General features: G+C 43.6%; 1 protein-coding gene across 3 annotated transcripts in view; it reads left to right on the top strand.

Annotated features, from left to right (window-relative positions):
• TENM4 (teneurin transmembrane protein 4) overlaps positions 1–16,091 on the top strand; it is a gene marked incomplete at its 3' end in the record, with an annotated part of 366,880 nt that overhangs the window by 244,539 nt on the left and 106,250 nt on the right. For all 3 annotated transcript variants that reach the window (XM_084264045.1, XM_084264044.1, XM_084264043.1), the window contains one exon: positions 6,255–6,401. In XM_084264045.1, the coding sequence (XP_084120171.1) occupies positions 6,255–6,401 (147 nt within the window). The remainder of the gene's footprint in view (positions 1–6,254; positions 6,402–16,091) is intronic.

Below are 16,091 nucleotides of genomic sequence, written 5' to 3'. Positions count from 1 at the left end.
GGCAGATTCAGGTACAGACACAAAGGGGGAAACACTTTGAAAGGGCAGACTAATTATGATAAAGAAATGTCCACAGTTTAAATAAGGAAACTTTCATCTTCAGTGTAATGCAGCAACTGGTAGCTGTCCTTGTGCCCCTGTTTATGGATCAGTGAATTGTTCAGTGGAGGTTAGTTTTCTCTCATTACTTAGCATCAGTAAAACATACTTGACTTTATTTAAATTGGGAGAAAAAAGTATATTCTCCTTCTTAGATCAAGGAAAGAGGGCCCTTATGGAGTTACAGTGGTGGTATACATAGGGTATACACCATCATGGTACATGGTATACACCATCACTTGGAAATGTGCAATCAGAACATCCTGTTAATGTTCCACATCTCAGTGTTTTGAATTTCAAAACCCCAGGACTCTTCATCTCAACACATATTGAAGAAGGCTGGATCAAAAGGTAGCAGACAAGCACCTAGAGGATAGAAAAGATGAGAAATCAACTTTTAGAGACTGGGTCAAGGGATCTTCCATATTGATTTGCCCGCTCAGTGGCCCACTGGCCCCATTATTTATGCCCAATAACAAAGACACATTATATTTAGTGAGTATTTCAGTGGGAAACCGGTTAAGCAACATACCAGGAATAAAAGAGTGTCTCCTACCATGCATAGCCTCTTTTGGAGAGATTAACAATAGCTGAAACGTTAAAAGTACATGTTTTTTACTTGGCTAACTGCATGGTGTGCATTTTTCAAAACGAAATTACTCATGCCCTTTTGGCTTTCTTAATTATTAACATCTTTCTGGTTGAAATCCCTTCCCAGGAATCCTGTGTTGTCAAGGGTGAGCCTGATTTACTGCTGAATCTTTCCTACAGCTTTACTTTACCAGTAAGTCAGAGAAGATGCAGAATCTTTTCCAAATTGGAGGGCAAGTTTCAAGAGCAAACATCAGCATGATTAAACCAAGAAGCTCTAACTGGATTTGAAGTGGAGTATTCTAAACTAAGGCTTAATTAACACTGGTAATGCTTAAAATGAGCTTACTATTAAAGAGCTGCTGATTTTCAAGAGAGCTTCTCTATCCAGAATACCATCGGAGATGATGGTACTGGTACATCAATGTTATTAATTTCTGTTGTTGCTTATCAACCAAGCACATTGCTGCTGTAGTGAGGCATACAAACAGGTTGAAATGTAAAGATGCTGAACAACATTTGAATCCAGCTGTGGCTGCAAGGCAACTTCTTTGGGCTGCTCCAGAAGTCTGAGAAACAGTGGGCACCCAAGTTCTCACCACAGCCAGTTCCCTCATTTATACCGTTAGAAGCAACAGGAGCTCAGGCAAGAAAGTTGTAAATCTTTGTTTATCAGGGTGCATCTGTTAAGGGTTTCTGGATTCCCACCACCACAAAATATCATGGTGGTAGTGGAGGAGCTGAGTGTTTTTCAGGAGACCTTACCGAGTTTCTCATAACCTGCAGAGATCAGCTGATGTTTTGCTCCTACCCTTCAGTCCTACAGAACTTCTGTAGGTCACTTACTGACTGTTGTTCTCTCAAGCTTCAGGTGTTTGCACCCTCACGTGTTGCAGTCAACCATGTCCAACTCATTTCAGAGCTCAACCACTGTCTACTGGGACTCACTCACACATCCATCAGTGCTTTCCTAGTGACAATGGATGAAAGCTTTATCTTTTAAGTTCGATTGCAAGTGGCAATGAGGCTTAGCTTGAAGAAAAATCCCACTGAACATTGTTTATAATTGGACTAATTAGAGAAAACCTTAACCGTACAGACCATTAAGAGCAAACAACTTTACCAACAATCTTAAAAAGGCAGAGTAATTTCTTCCTCTGGTGACGGTCTCCTTTGATACTCTTTTATTGTCTAGTTCAAAATGAGTCCACTTTTTAAATCATTCCCCTGGTCTATACGGCTTCTTGCATTGCAGACCTGACATCTTTGCACATGTCCCACAATATTGTCATCTTTCAGCAGCACTTTCATGTGCTTCAGTTGGAGAGTCACATAAAATTTCCCCCCCTCACCCTTTAAAAAGCCCAGTTAATACATTTAATTCTTTAGGTTGCCCAAATACAATTAACAAATACAAACAGGAGCAATGGATCTTTACTGATTCCAGCTATGAGATATCAGAGCTGCAAGATTACGGTGGTGTAAATCTCTGAGGATTAAGCCACCCTGCTGCCTAGATATTCAGAAGCACTTTGGAGACAAGACGATCTTTTTGCTTTATTCCCCAGCATGGGGGAGAGGAAGGGATAAAGTTTATTTTCATGAAGTGCTTTGAAGTACACACTTTGTACATTTCACTTTTTGTGATATGGGGAGTGCTGTACGTTCCTATCTCTGTAGTGTTAGTGATGGCCAAGTCTTTATGCAGTGAACCAGTTTAGAAATAGTAGTACTTGAAGATCCACCCTCCTCAATACATTGGCCTACACATCCATGTCATCTTCTAACCGTCTGAAGCTATGAGTCCTCTGACATCTGCTTTTTAATTGTGTTGTACTAATGGTTTCTTTTCTCATTCTGAGAACTGTCTACTCTCCTACCATGACATGGGGCAGGTCCAATTTAATCCTCCCAGCATATTTTACTGGACCTTGTAATGCAATGGTTAATATCTGAAAACTTTTTTGTTCATGGATCTGTGAAGAATAGGTTATTTCATTAGGAAACTGTTCTTTCAGACTATTTAGAAGAGATTTATCTCATTAGGAAACAGAGGGTGTTCTGTCCTTGGTGGGAGGGGGTAAATTTGCTTTCTAGACAGTTGACGATGACATTACAGATGCAAGTTATCCCACGTTAGGTTACCTGCAGTGTAGATGCTTGCATCTCATCTAGTCACACCGGATTCTTTTAATCTAGGAAGGGATCCTAACTCCCAGTCAAGAAGAGGAACAAATGCTTTGGAAAGGCATAATCTGATGACATTCTCTAGTCTGTCTCTCCTCTCCTGGTTGATGCTCTTATCTGCCTTCTGAGATGCTTGACTTTGTTTCTCTGGTCCAGATCAAGAAGATTCAAGGGAAATCATGAAAGTCCATTCAGATAATCTCAAACACACTTCAAACAGTCAATGAATTACACACAAACTTCAAAGATGTAGGACTGAAAGAGGTCTCCTCAGCTACAGTCCAGTCTTTGCTGTCAAGGGCAACCACATTTTGAAAAACTTTATATGAATTTACCGAAGTTTATGAATAGAGCAGCGAGGCTTCTTCTCCTTAATGTGTCTATTGGGAGGATATTCCAAAACCTTATTCCTTTGATTCTGGTAAAATATATTTTTTCCTTTCTATTTTCCAGTCAGAATTTATTCAAGCTTGGCTTATGCCCACTTGTTCTTATGCCAACATTATTCTCCTTAGCATAAATATATTTTTTTTTTCCTTCTCACTGTTTATATGTTTCATGAATTTGTGGAAAATTGTCATAGTCCCTTCAGCCTTTGTTGTGCTAGAGTAGACAAATAAAGCTCTTCATTTCCTCAGATGCAGAAGGTGCTCCCATCCGAATTGAATCAGCCATTTTCTGCCACTCCAAATTCCCCCTCCCCTAAGCACATACAGTTCCACACGAGCTCCTAATTTTTACAGTTATAGCAGTTTTTCTGTATATCTTCTGGACACTCCTCCCGTGAGTTGTTTGAAGATCATTTGCTTTATTCAGTCTCAGACTGAACTGCTGCAATATCTTTTATGCCTAATAATGTTAGATCTTTGCTTTTGAAACCTTTGTTCCATAGATTATGATGCACAAAATATAATTAAAACAAAACCAATACAATTAACTGCCTCTTTTCCATCTGAATTTTCATCATGTGAAGCCTCATAGACCTAACAAACTGTTTCCAGGCTTGGACCCAAACCTAGGACATGTTCTTGTTAGAAGCAAAAACTTCTAAAACCATAAAAGCTTCTTCCCTGTTGTAGGAAATAAGTCTACTCCAGGAATTAGACACTCCTTGTTGGGTTAAACACTTAGTGGTATCCAACCCTTTCCCTCATCTTTCTACTGCTGCATCTTCAACTTCTCATCACACAAGTGATTCTCACTGCACTCCTGTCCAGGCCAACACCACTGCACTTTTGCAAGGAGTTTCCTGCTCAGCTTCTTCAGTTGTAGGGTTGGGTTATACGTTTTAGGATGGGTCATAAAGAGTCCAAGCCATAAAAAAAATAAAGTATGATTGGTGATGATGCACCAGCCAAGCTCTAATGGAGCCATGCAGAATAAATACACATAAAATAAGATTTCTTCAGAAGTTTTTTTCATCAAGACATGATTGGGCAGACTTATAGAGGGGAGAACTTATCTCTGCCATCAGGATGGCCCCATCCAAACTGAATTAATCTACTGCAAAGTGGGACTACCTACCTGGCTAAGTAATTCTAGCAGATTATTTTAAACAAGGAATACACTTCTTCCTCTCTGGTTCTCCAAAACAGCTGAATGCTTTCAGCTTGTACTGAAAGGGAGTAAAGGGAGCAAACACATAAATTAGCTCTAGCATGGAAAAAAAAAACCCAAATTAAATGGTTAAAAGTTTGGCACTGTTGTAAGTCACTGAAGGCAGGATATTAAAATGGAGAATTTCAAGTAGCCTTGCCTATAAATAGCTCTCCTGTAATCTATAAATACTAATGCAGTGTATAAATACTGAATTGCACGCACACATAAGCATGGACACACACAGTATATGCCCCCACCCCCTTCAAACACACATTTTAAAAGACTGAAGCACCTCCAATATGTTGAAAAATGTCTTGGAAATCCTTTTAAAGGACTTCTCCTTACCTCCTTCCTTCCTTTTTCCACTTGGTCCCTGTCACCTGTTAGAAAAGCCTAGAGAAGTTCAGCTCACACAAAACAATTCCATAGCTAAAAGGCATTTCTGAGTGGTGTGTCCCCAGCACAGGACACACGATGATGTGATGTGCTCTACATGCTGTCTCAGCACTTTCCAGGCAGACCCTCATGCATCATGCTGTCAAGCCAGATGTTGCAATGACACGTAACTTTCAGTACTCTTTGCCATCATCTTGTAACACTTCTAGGACAGGATAATCTGTGCCATTTGCACTGTTTCATGTTTAACAATCCCATTTTACAAAGATGAGGGTCTGAAGAAACTCAGACTATGCAGCAGGATTGCACAACGCACATATAAAGAGAGAGTGCCTTAAAACAGGGCTCAGGGAGACTGAGTTCTGTTCCTGGTATAATCAATCCTGCTGAGTGACCTTAACAGTCACTTCAGTCCCTTGAACTTGTTTCCTAAGGTGTAACATGTACCTTACATTGCTGACTGCTTCTGGGTAAAGATCTTTGAGCTCCCAGAACTGTATGAGCCAGGCAGCCTCCCTCACACCACCACTGCTTTCTTGGAGGAGGAAGTAAAAAAAAAAAAAAAGATGGAAATCTTGGTGAGAGGTCATCAGTTGAGAAAATCAGACCCCAGGAGCAGACTGGGAGCTCGGTGTTCATCCTCCATAAGTTTTATCACCTATAAAACCACATGGCCTCTGTGCTAGGCTGTGTCTTTAGCCAGTGAGGAGAAATGGGTGTTTCCAGACCATGTTTTAGCTCATCAGTGTGGCATTGAACATGTGAGGAGATTCAGGCCACGGGACAGCCTTTTTCTCTGCTGACTACAGAGACAGTTGAAGGTATCTCTGGTATAGATTGATTGTAATTGGGTGAGATGAATCCCACCTAAAATGACTACAGTAGAGAAATTGGGTGTTCTCCAAATATTTCCCAACGTAGAAGTGCCTTCCCTTTCCAGCCAGCTTTGACTGCTTACCACTCTGAGGGCTTGGTATTGCTGAAAGCTTTATCCTGCTGTTGGGAAATTTAGCCCCACATGCAATATAGATAACCCCAAACCTTGGTCTTACAAAGCAAATGCTTTGAGAAACTCAGAGGGCAGGGTGGGTTTTACATCCAACGAAGCAGGAAATTCTCACTGACTCCCTGAAGCTCACTGTTCCCTCCATCCAATTAGTGAGGCTGTGCTGTGGGGACCTCCTGGGAGACAGCAGTCCTCTGAGTTGGTCACCACCGTTCCAATACCCAACTGGGACACTTCACTCCAGGTGGGAAGACACCAAGTGAGAGTGGAGAAATAAACTGAAGGCAAAGGGCAAAAGCTGTTTAATTAGCCTCTTTCAAGGCTGTATTGCTTTGTCTTTCCAGTGCTTTTGAATGTGTGGCTGTTTGCTTTGCAGAGGGATGCCCTGGCTTGTGTAACGGCAACGGCAGATGCACTCTGGACATGAACGGCTGGCACTGTGTCTGCCAGCTGGGCTGGAGAGGAGCGGGCTGCGATACTTCCATGGAGACGGCATGCGGCGATGGGAAAGACAACGACGGAGGTAGGGCGTGAGCACATGTGATATGTCAGGCTTCGCAGAGCCCATAAACCTTGCACAGTGAACAGTCAGCTGGGCTTGGTTCTGCAGGGCAGATTGTTTTCTGACAGCTGGTGGAGAACAGACAGTGAAATCTGCCAGGCTGACTCAGCCAGAGTGGATTTGAATTCCAATGAAATGGATTTGGACTAGGGGTGCCAGGGCTGAAGAGGGAGGTTTGTTTATCCTCAAATCAAGTCCATACCCCGGAGAGCGGGCAGAGGCTATGTACTCCTCCTATCATTCCACCCCAGGCGGGTGTCTCAGCAATGACACGATGGGACCACCTCTGACAGCAAACACCCCTGACTGTTCGATCTCTGGCCTCACTGCCTCAGGTTTTCATCAAGGCTCTCCGGTAGGTCACTACTGACTCAAGATGGATGTTTTGCAGAAACGGAGAGGCTTCGGTGACTGATCCCCATGCCCACAAGCCATCCAATCCCTCTCGAACCATGTTTTATTGATTACAGTTCCATATGTAATGATGTCAGGCATGTGAATAATAGCCCTGCGTAATGCAAACTTAATATTCAGAGTTATCTCATTACAAAGGAAACCCTGGTGCAGTGTGAAGGTTTGAATTAGAGGGCAGGAGATGAGATATTAAATTTAAGGCATAAGGGAGACTGCATAATTTGTTTTGTTGTCACTCAGCAAAAGGCTTTGTAAACCACAAGTCTGGGCCAGGACCCAGACTGTGAAGTGGAGCTTGCATTTTGCAAGCCTCTGTTTTATCATATTCACAAGAACAGTGCAGTTAAAAAAAAATAAAAATAGCCAAGCCAAGACTGTGATTATCTGCTTCACAGCAACTGGGATTCTGATTGAATATTTAAAATACTTCTGCACATCTGGTATGGCCAATGAACCAAATGATCCCTTTAGAAAATATGGAAAGAATTGGAGAACTATACAAAGAGTACACACTATAAAACAAAGGTCACTTTTTGCCTCACATGAAACTGAATATCACTGTATTTATCTTTCCTATTTACAGCTGAAACAGTGCAGCAACTAAGTTCATCACATCAGATGTGTAAAAACATGTTAAATACAGCTAAGGATAAACCCAGTTTCCATGGAAAAAATAGCCAACCCTGTGAAGATTTTAGGAACTGAGAGAGAGGAGAAGTAGTAATCCAATCTAACATACATGGTCAACCACACCTGTATAACTTTTTACAAGGGCATGTAACAATAGGATGAGAGGGAATGGTTATAAACTGGAAGAGGGTAGATTTAGATATAAGGAAGAATTTTTTCACTGTGAAGGTAGAGAGACACTGGAACAGGTTGCCCAGGGAAGCTGTGGATGCCCCCTCCCTGGAGGTGTTCAAGGCCCGGTTGGATGGGGTTTTGGGCAACCTGGTCTAGTGGGAGGTGTCTTTGCCTATTGCAGGGGGGCTGGAACAAGATATCTCTAAGATCCCTTCCAACCCAAACCATTTTGTGATTCTATGATAACATCAAAAAGAGCATGAGCAGACCCTGAACAGGTTAGTGGAACACCATCTCCTCATGTCTCCTGGTTCAAGCTTCTAACCCTGTAACTGGGTTGCCCTCACCTTGAAATGAGCTGCTTGTCACCTTGCTAGCCTGCAGGACAGCAGATGTAGACAGGAGAGACAAAAGGCATCAACGTGTTTACAAGTTAGTGCACATCAGCTGCTAACTTGCATTTGGTGAACTTATGTGGAGTGGCAGTGTACACAGCAAGAGCAGAGCAACTTATAGGTTGTAATATATTGCCTTATGACAGCTTATTCATGTCTTGGAGCCCACAAATGAGTGTTGACTTTACTCTTAGTACACTAAAAAATATCCAGGTACATGGTGTGTGCTGCAGTTTGCAGATAATCCTTGTCATACAGTATTCTGTTCCTTTGCTTTTGCTAAGGACTCTCATCAGCTGGAAAGCAGAACAGGTATATGTTTACTTTCTCAAGGTGATTTTTATACATGTTTATGGGTCATTTGTGCTGTCTGTGTGCGCTCAAAGCTAGATTTTCAACCTCTGAGATGCAGGGGCATCAACAGTGGTGAGGCACTTTTACATTGAAGCCTGAGTTCCTTGTTGAGCACAGGGATTTGTAAATGGTTACATGGTCATGGTCTGGTACCAAAAGCCTGATTCTGAACTTGTTTCCTAGTATTTGTGCTGATCTCTATAGCAAGACAGATGGAGACATGTGTAGAACATCCACAGAGTAATTGAGGTTGGGAGGGACCTCCAGCAGTTGTCTAGTTCTATCCCTGCTCAGAGCAGGTCTAATTACATCAGGCTGCACAAACCTTATGCCATGGAAAGCTGCTGTGCTTTGGAGAGCACTGAGGAGATGTAGGCCTGAACAACCTCTTGAAAGGGAATGAATGTACATATAAGTCTGTATGGCTTCTCCCTCTTCTGAGGTCCCTTCACATGGTCTCTGGAGGGATGCGTTGCTCAGGGTTGAAGAAAGATTGTTTGACTCTTCACCACAAAGGATTTCAGGGCTATTGCTGAATTTGTCTTCCTATGCACACGAATGTAGGCAATGGAGATGGGAGTCCTTCCATGATGCTTTAGAAGTCAAATGTCTGAGTTAGTTCACCGTGGGTACCATCAATGGAGAGAAATAGATTTTGGGCATCATCTGTCTGAGCTCTTTCAGACATCACCTCATAGGTACCTATTTCTGGTTGGTGACCGCTGCCCGTTGAGTCACTTTCTGCTCAGAGCAGCATGTCCTGAAGCTGAGGCACCACAGTGGGGCTGCTGGTGCTCATCGGAAGCTGGTTCCCACGCTATGGTATCCTGTGTCTGCTAATCAAGATCCCTGCTGCCGGAAATTCCTTGGGATAAGAGGAGCTGAAGTCAGAAGCTTTTTCATCAGACACCAGCCTAATCATACCCTGAGGGAGACGGGTACTGAATTACAGGGCGTGTTTGCCTCTTAAATCTGGAGGCTTTTCAGCAAAACAATAACAAGCTATGCAGAAGTCACCCGGAGAGAGACCCGGTGAAATGTAACCTCCGTTCAGTTTAGAAAAAAGGTGTCTGGGAGAGCAGTCCCCTCTCCACACACAAGTGTCATTTGTCAAAGCCAGCACTTAGGTTTCACACCCAGGTCCACTTTATTTACACTTTTAGACACAAAGCCCATCAACTTGAAAGGAGTTGTAGCAAGTAACTGAGAGCAGGCGATCATCCAGTATCAGTCAAGGGAAAGCAGTGTGGTGACAGAGCTTTAACAGTCTGGGTAAAAGGGTAGGATTTTGCACGTTTGACCTAAGAGGCCACCTGTATTACAACAAATGGGAAGTGTTTCCTTGAAAGAAGCTGAGAAAAGTGGTTCTTGCCTCTCTTTGGCAGAAAATAACCTCTCTAATTCATGGCTGCAAACACTCAGTACCTGAAAGTAGTCCTGTCTCACCACACACTGAGTGCTCCGTCATGTGCTTGAAGAATAAGAAGTTTGAAGGTTTAAAAGAGCAAGGAAATTATCTTCTGTGACAAGTCGTAGAAGTGGAGTTAATGGCAATTGACAAAGCCTTGAGAAGAGGCTGATATACCATAGGCTAAATATGGTCTCCATTGCAGTTGTAGACTCCTCTGTTAGGAACAGAATGTACAGGAAAAATGGAGGGGGAAAAGAGAGGTTATTATTCACAGTCTCAGAGCGATTCTGTCGGGCATCAAAGCTATGTTAACCATCTTTGCTCCAGAGAAAGGAAGCAGGAAACACAGGTGGACAGGAGAGGGCAGATGGAGAGGGGATGGGAGGTAGAAATCCTTCCTAGGGACGGTGAGGAGGCCCTAGCACAGGGTGCCCAGAGAAGCTGGGGCTGCCCCTGGATCCATGGCAGGGTTCAAGGCCAGGCTGGATGAGGCTTTGGGCACCCTGGGCTAGTGGAGGGTGTCCCTGTCCACGGCAAGGGGTGGAACTAGATGAACTTGGAGGCTCCTTCCAACCTAAACTGGTCTGTGATTCTGTGGAATCATCTAACTGTATGACTCCCTCTGCACTAAGAGCCAGAGTTGACCAATTCACCTTTTTATCACTGTTCTGAGACCATGAGAGCTACCAATATTAAAATAAATTGCTCATCTGGTTTAAAAGTTCTGTGTGATCAACACAGTAACATCACTTGAGATCCTTTGTTATTGTTTTGAACTTTCCCAGAGTAGCCAAGTCTTTCAGACAGGGTAAAGCTTGCTGGTTTTCTGGAACTGGGACTGACCGTTTCCTTCATTTTCTGTTTTGAGCAATTCCTGTTGATAAACAGCTGTTGAGCTCTGGCTAGGCAAAGTGAATCTGATTTATTTGTGAGTCTTTCTCAGATGAAAAAAAAAACCATGAATGTTCCTAATATTATCTGTTGCTTCATATTAGACTTTGATATTTAGCTATCTGCTTGTCTCTACTGCCTCTTCCCAATTTAAACACTTCCAAAGGTTTGTTAGGTTTTACTGCAGGATAATTTGGGTAGTTAGTTAGATGGATAGTCAGATCAATAGATAGATGGATGGATAGATAGGTAGAGGGATAGATGGATGGATGGTTGGATGGATAGATAGATAGATAGATAGATAGATAGATAGATAGATAGATAGATAGATAGATAATCTCATTACAATAATGATGACCTATCCTGAGATGTATTGCACACCATTACATAGAAGTACAGCAACTTAATTTTTCTTACATGTCACCTGCTCAGTCATCTTCCTTTGGGAGTGAAGAAACGAAATCCAGCTTCTCTCTTCTTCAAGAATTGTGGTAGTGAAGCTTCTGCCCCTCAGTTTATGTCTCCCTTATGACAGCTGCATGCCATACATTTAGCCAAGCACAATGCAGGGTTGCAATGTACACGAGACTCTGTTTTGCATTTGGAAGTTCAGTCTGTACTGCACCAGATGTTACACCAGAGCTTTCAGGTGGAGCAATCCTTACACTTTCCTTTCCTCTGACCCCCTGTGCCAGAACAACTCAAAGCTGCCAAAGGCTTCAAACCCCAGAGCAGTGAGCTGGTCAGAGCCACCAAGCCACTGCACATGGGAATTTTCCTTTCCTTGGAGCCCTGAGTATTAGTTATTGCTGCCGCTTGAGACAAACTCTCACTTCAGGAAAGATGTAATAATTCAGGAATGGGTTATCTGAGGCAAACCAGGATGAGGGGTGATGGTTTTAAACTAGAAAAGGGGAAATTTGGGTTAGGTATTAGAAAAAAGTTCTTCACTATGAGGGTGGCAGATCACTGGAACAGGTTGCCCAGAGATGTAGCACAGGCCCCATCCCTGGAGATATTCAAGGTCAGGCTTGATAGGGCTTTGAGCAACCTGATCTAGTGAAGATGTCCCTGCTCACTGCAGGGGGGTTGGACAAGGTGGCCTTTAAAGGTCCCTTCCAACCTTATAGATTCTATGATTCCATGCTCTGAAATCAGTGCTGTTTGTTTAACTCTACCATAGCCCATTGGTACAACTCCACAGAGTAATGTTTTGTGTGTTGCTTGCCCCATTCAAGGATCAGTTAGCGCTTGTAGTAAGGCGGAGACTTGCATAATGCTTTGGGACCGCAGCATTTCAAATTCTTTGGCAAGAGAAATTTTGGCAGTGCACACTGGACTTCTTAACACCTTTGTGTCCACCATCTGTCCACCACATGCCAACTGATGCACTGGAGAGCTGGCAGGAGTCTGCATTGCTCTTTGCCAGTATATTGGGTTACACCTGAGGGTAGTCAGGGTTGTAAAGGGAATTGTAAATAATCCAGGAGAGCTCCCGAAAGCAAACCTTTGTCTTTGCAGATGCTTGAGCTGCAGATAAGGTAGTGGGGTGCTTTCAGATATTTTATTTTTCTTTTTGCACACTGTTATGGACCTTTACTTCATGCCTGCAAGGCTTTTACAGTATGAGAAGATTGTCTCCTGGGCATGGTATGGGAGCTGCCTGCTTCCTCGAAACCATAAAAAGTGATGCATTAATGTGCTTGCTACATTTATGAAGGGAAGTGTTGTGATCTGAACGCACCTGGGAAAACAGCCGTCATAAATTAGCATTTACCATCACAGATAGATCCAGTCAAACAGCAGGGTCATCTTGGAAGAACCACAAAGCACTGCTAAAATGATGGGAAAGTCTGCTGTACCTGCAAATATTGGCTAGCTGGTATAATCTGTTATAAATCACCCAGATTCTCTTCCTCTGTTTTATGAGGACTGTTAATCAACCTTTCCTCAAGTGAGAGAACAAAATGACCAGTTCAACACTTTCAGTTTTGAGCTCTCTGCTGGTTCTGCGTTGGGCAGTAGCACTTGCGTACCACCTGGTGCTTGGGGCTCTCAGGACAGGGCTATGAACCCATGTGCATCCAGAAGCATGTGTTGGTGGTGCCGTTGCTGAGGATGATGTGTTGTGGACTGAGGGTCTAGCAGTGGCTGTGGGTCATCTCGACAGCTTGGGAGACTTCCTAGTACTTTTGACTGGTCCTTAATGAATTTCCTTTCATTAATTGAAAGTGTCTTCCGTGTGAGAAGAAACATACCGTTGCCTGCTGAAGTGAGGGAAGTTACTGATTGGGAGGAGGCACTGCTGGTGTTTAAGGTGTAACAATAGGTGATGTGAACCACCTTCAGAAAAGACAGGCTTGGGCATGCATTTCACAGAACATTTCTGCATCTGAAAAGACTCTTAAACAGAGCTTGGGCCCCAGTGCTAAATTCAAGAAACCTCTGCTGTACCTGCTTTAGCACCTGAGGCAAACTCTTCCCTCCTCTCTGGGGCAGAAAGTCCCCTTAGAAACCAAAAGCTTTTCCTGCATTGTACGCTCAGGGTGCACAGAGTACATGGCCACTCCTCTTGGCAAGGATTGAGAAACATCCCTATATCTGAGTAATCTGAGACCACTTCCCAAGATGTGCTTGGTGATTGCTTGAATTGCCTCGGATTCAGCCAATAGAGTATGTTAGGGTGAACTTCTCCGCAGTAGCTTAACACTTGCAGCATTTGCTGGGAAAGTGAGAGACATTGGTGACAGGGGTATCTCAGCTGTGAACCCATTGTGGTGTGAACCTATTGCTCCCACAGGAAAACTTCTGATTCCCAGTTTCTCAGAGCAATCACTTTTGAGAGATGCTTTGGCTCCCAAAGGAGGCAGTCTCAGGTACCGCACTGCGGATCAGGTTGAGCAATCTGTACTTACTGCCCTCTCCGAACACCAGTTGCTCCTTAGCTGGGAGGTCCCCTGCATGCCTTGCTCAGCATCTTGAATCTCACTCCAAACATAGATCACCTGGTTTCTGAGCTGCTCTGTTGGTTGTGCGATGTGTAAATCCCTTTGTTAAGAGCCTGCCTGGAGAAAGGAAGAATCCTGTGAAGCCAGCTGCATTGACTGTATCCTCCAGAGCAATGATGAATTGGAGGATGCTGTGAACTTGTAGACTCTAAACACATTGTTATAGCTCTGGTTTATGCCCAGCTAGTGGCGATTATCATGTGTTTTCTGTCATTTCTTCCTTCCACTTCCCTTCTTTTTCTTTTCAGATGTGGTTTTTTTTAAACAAGAATGCATCTCTGGACTAGGATGAACTTATTCCAGAGTATTTCTGCAGTGACTAGCACTGCAGAGCTGTTTCTGCACTGGAGTCCAAGGAGTCCTGTAATTCAAATCCATGATTACTATTACATATGACTGTATTATTTTGAACTTGCACACACGTGCTGAACACTTAAAGAAAGATGTGAGGGCAATTCCTTTCCCAGACAGCCAGCAATCTTATTTATCCAGGATACAACCAGTGAGAGCCTTATTCAGGCAAAATCAGAACACAGAGCAGGTGGGATAAAAAAAGAGGGAAAAGAACATTAGTAGCTAACACGATCACAGGGCATTGACAGTCACTTTGCTATTGCTCCTTACATTCGTGTTTTGCTTCCCTTTGATTCTTTACAGTGGCATTGATGTTGCTTTTGTTGAGTAGGTAAAACTGTTCTCTGCTCAGTGCTGGAATAAAACCTATTTATCCTCCAAATCCAATTGAAGTGAGCTGAGTGTCAGTCCTCAGCTCAGGGCAGAACAACGGTTCCTCCTGTACTTCATCAGCACAAGCGTTCACATGAACAATAGCTCATGTTTTGTGCAGAGGTACTAAGCCATTCCTTTAGCCTCTTTTTCACCAGAGTTTACACTAGAGCTGGGTGAGGGGAGTAAAACCTGATTTGCTCAAGGGGTAAGACTAACACTTCGTTAGCTTTAAGTTTGAGCATCTGCATTTTAAACACCCCCCATCCAAACTCTCCCAGTAAAAAAATACAGACAGCATTCCCATAAAAATAGTGATGTTGCCTGGTGAATGGCACAAAAAGGAGAGCTGAAGGTAGGAAGTGGATGAAGGTAAGAGATGTGATTATTTGTATAATCAATGAATTTTATGCTTTCGTTGGCAATGGAAATACTCCTGAAAGACAGTGAGGTTTTACTGCTATTTTTCTTCCCAGCTTTACTTTTCCTAGTGCACTTTCTCACAGAGGCTCTTCCTGCTGCACTCAGTGGCAGAAAGCCTCATGAACTTCAGCAGGAGCAATCCCTGAATTTGTCATGTGTGCTTTCTCAGATTTACCCTAATAAGCTCCTTAGGTGCACCTCCTCCTGGCTGCCTATGTGACCCGCATGCGTCACAGTCCACAGGATGCTCTCTGCCTACAGACCGGTCTGTCCCTACCTGTGGCCTGCCTGTTCCAGCCCGACACTTGACATGCAGCACCTGTCAGAGTCTGCTTAAACACACAATAACACCTCCAGCTGAAGGTTATTTGCATTCTGTTGTTGATGTTAGCATGACGGATTTTTGTTGCAGCATCCATAACTCTGTAGAAATGCTCAATTATTCAATCTCAGCGAGCTAAGACGCTGCCCATTAAATCAGCCAACACAATTGTGGGGCCATGAAAAGTCACAGCTAATTTGAAATTTTATTAGCTCTCGGCTGATCTTGTTTACTGCAGAAGCAGTCTCTCAAAACCAACCCTTTGCTTCTGTACAAAACTCTAATCCTTGACACCTTGTTGGTGCTGCATGGTGATGGGTAAGGGACTTGGAAGCAAGGCTGCATGAGGCTTGAAAGTGGAATGAGATCACGGTGGGATTTGTGAGCACTTTGTAGCCAGCAAGTGCAGCAGCAGCTAAGGAATGAAAGGACAGTAGCCCCATTGCTGCTGGGGGGTAATTATTTTGCAGAATCACAGAATCACAGAATCGTAGGGGTTGGAAGGGACCTAGAGAGATCATCGGGTCCAACCCCCCTGCCAGAGCAGGCTCCCTAGCACATATTGCACAGGTGGGCATCCAGATGGGTCTTGAATATCTCCAGAGAAGGAGACTTCACCACCTCCCTGGGCAGCCTGTCCCAGTGCTCTGTCACCCTCACTGTGTAAAAGTTCCTCCGCATGTTGGTGTGGAACTTCCTGTGCTCCAACTTGCAGCCATTGCCCCTTGTCCTGTCCCCACAGACCACTGAAAAGGGGCTGGCTAATTCCCCCTGCATTCCATGCTTAAGATACTTATAGACATTAATTAGATCCCCCCTTAGTCTTCTCTTCTCAAGACTGAACAGCCCCAGCTTATTCAGCCTCTCCTCATAGGGGAGGATGCTCCAGGCCCTTAATCATCT

This window comes from Gallinula chloropus, assembly GCF_964237585.1.
Source record: "Gallinula chloropus genome assembly, chromosome: 1".
In the NCBI taxonomy this organism is placed as follows: Eukaryota; Metazoa; Chordata; class Aves; order Gruiformes; family Rallidae; genus Gallinula; species Gallinula chloropus.
The sequence above is the reverse complement of the archived record's forward strand: the minus strand, read 5'-3'. Positions and strand labels throughout refer to the sequence as shown.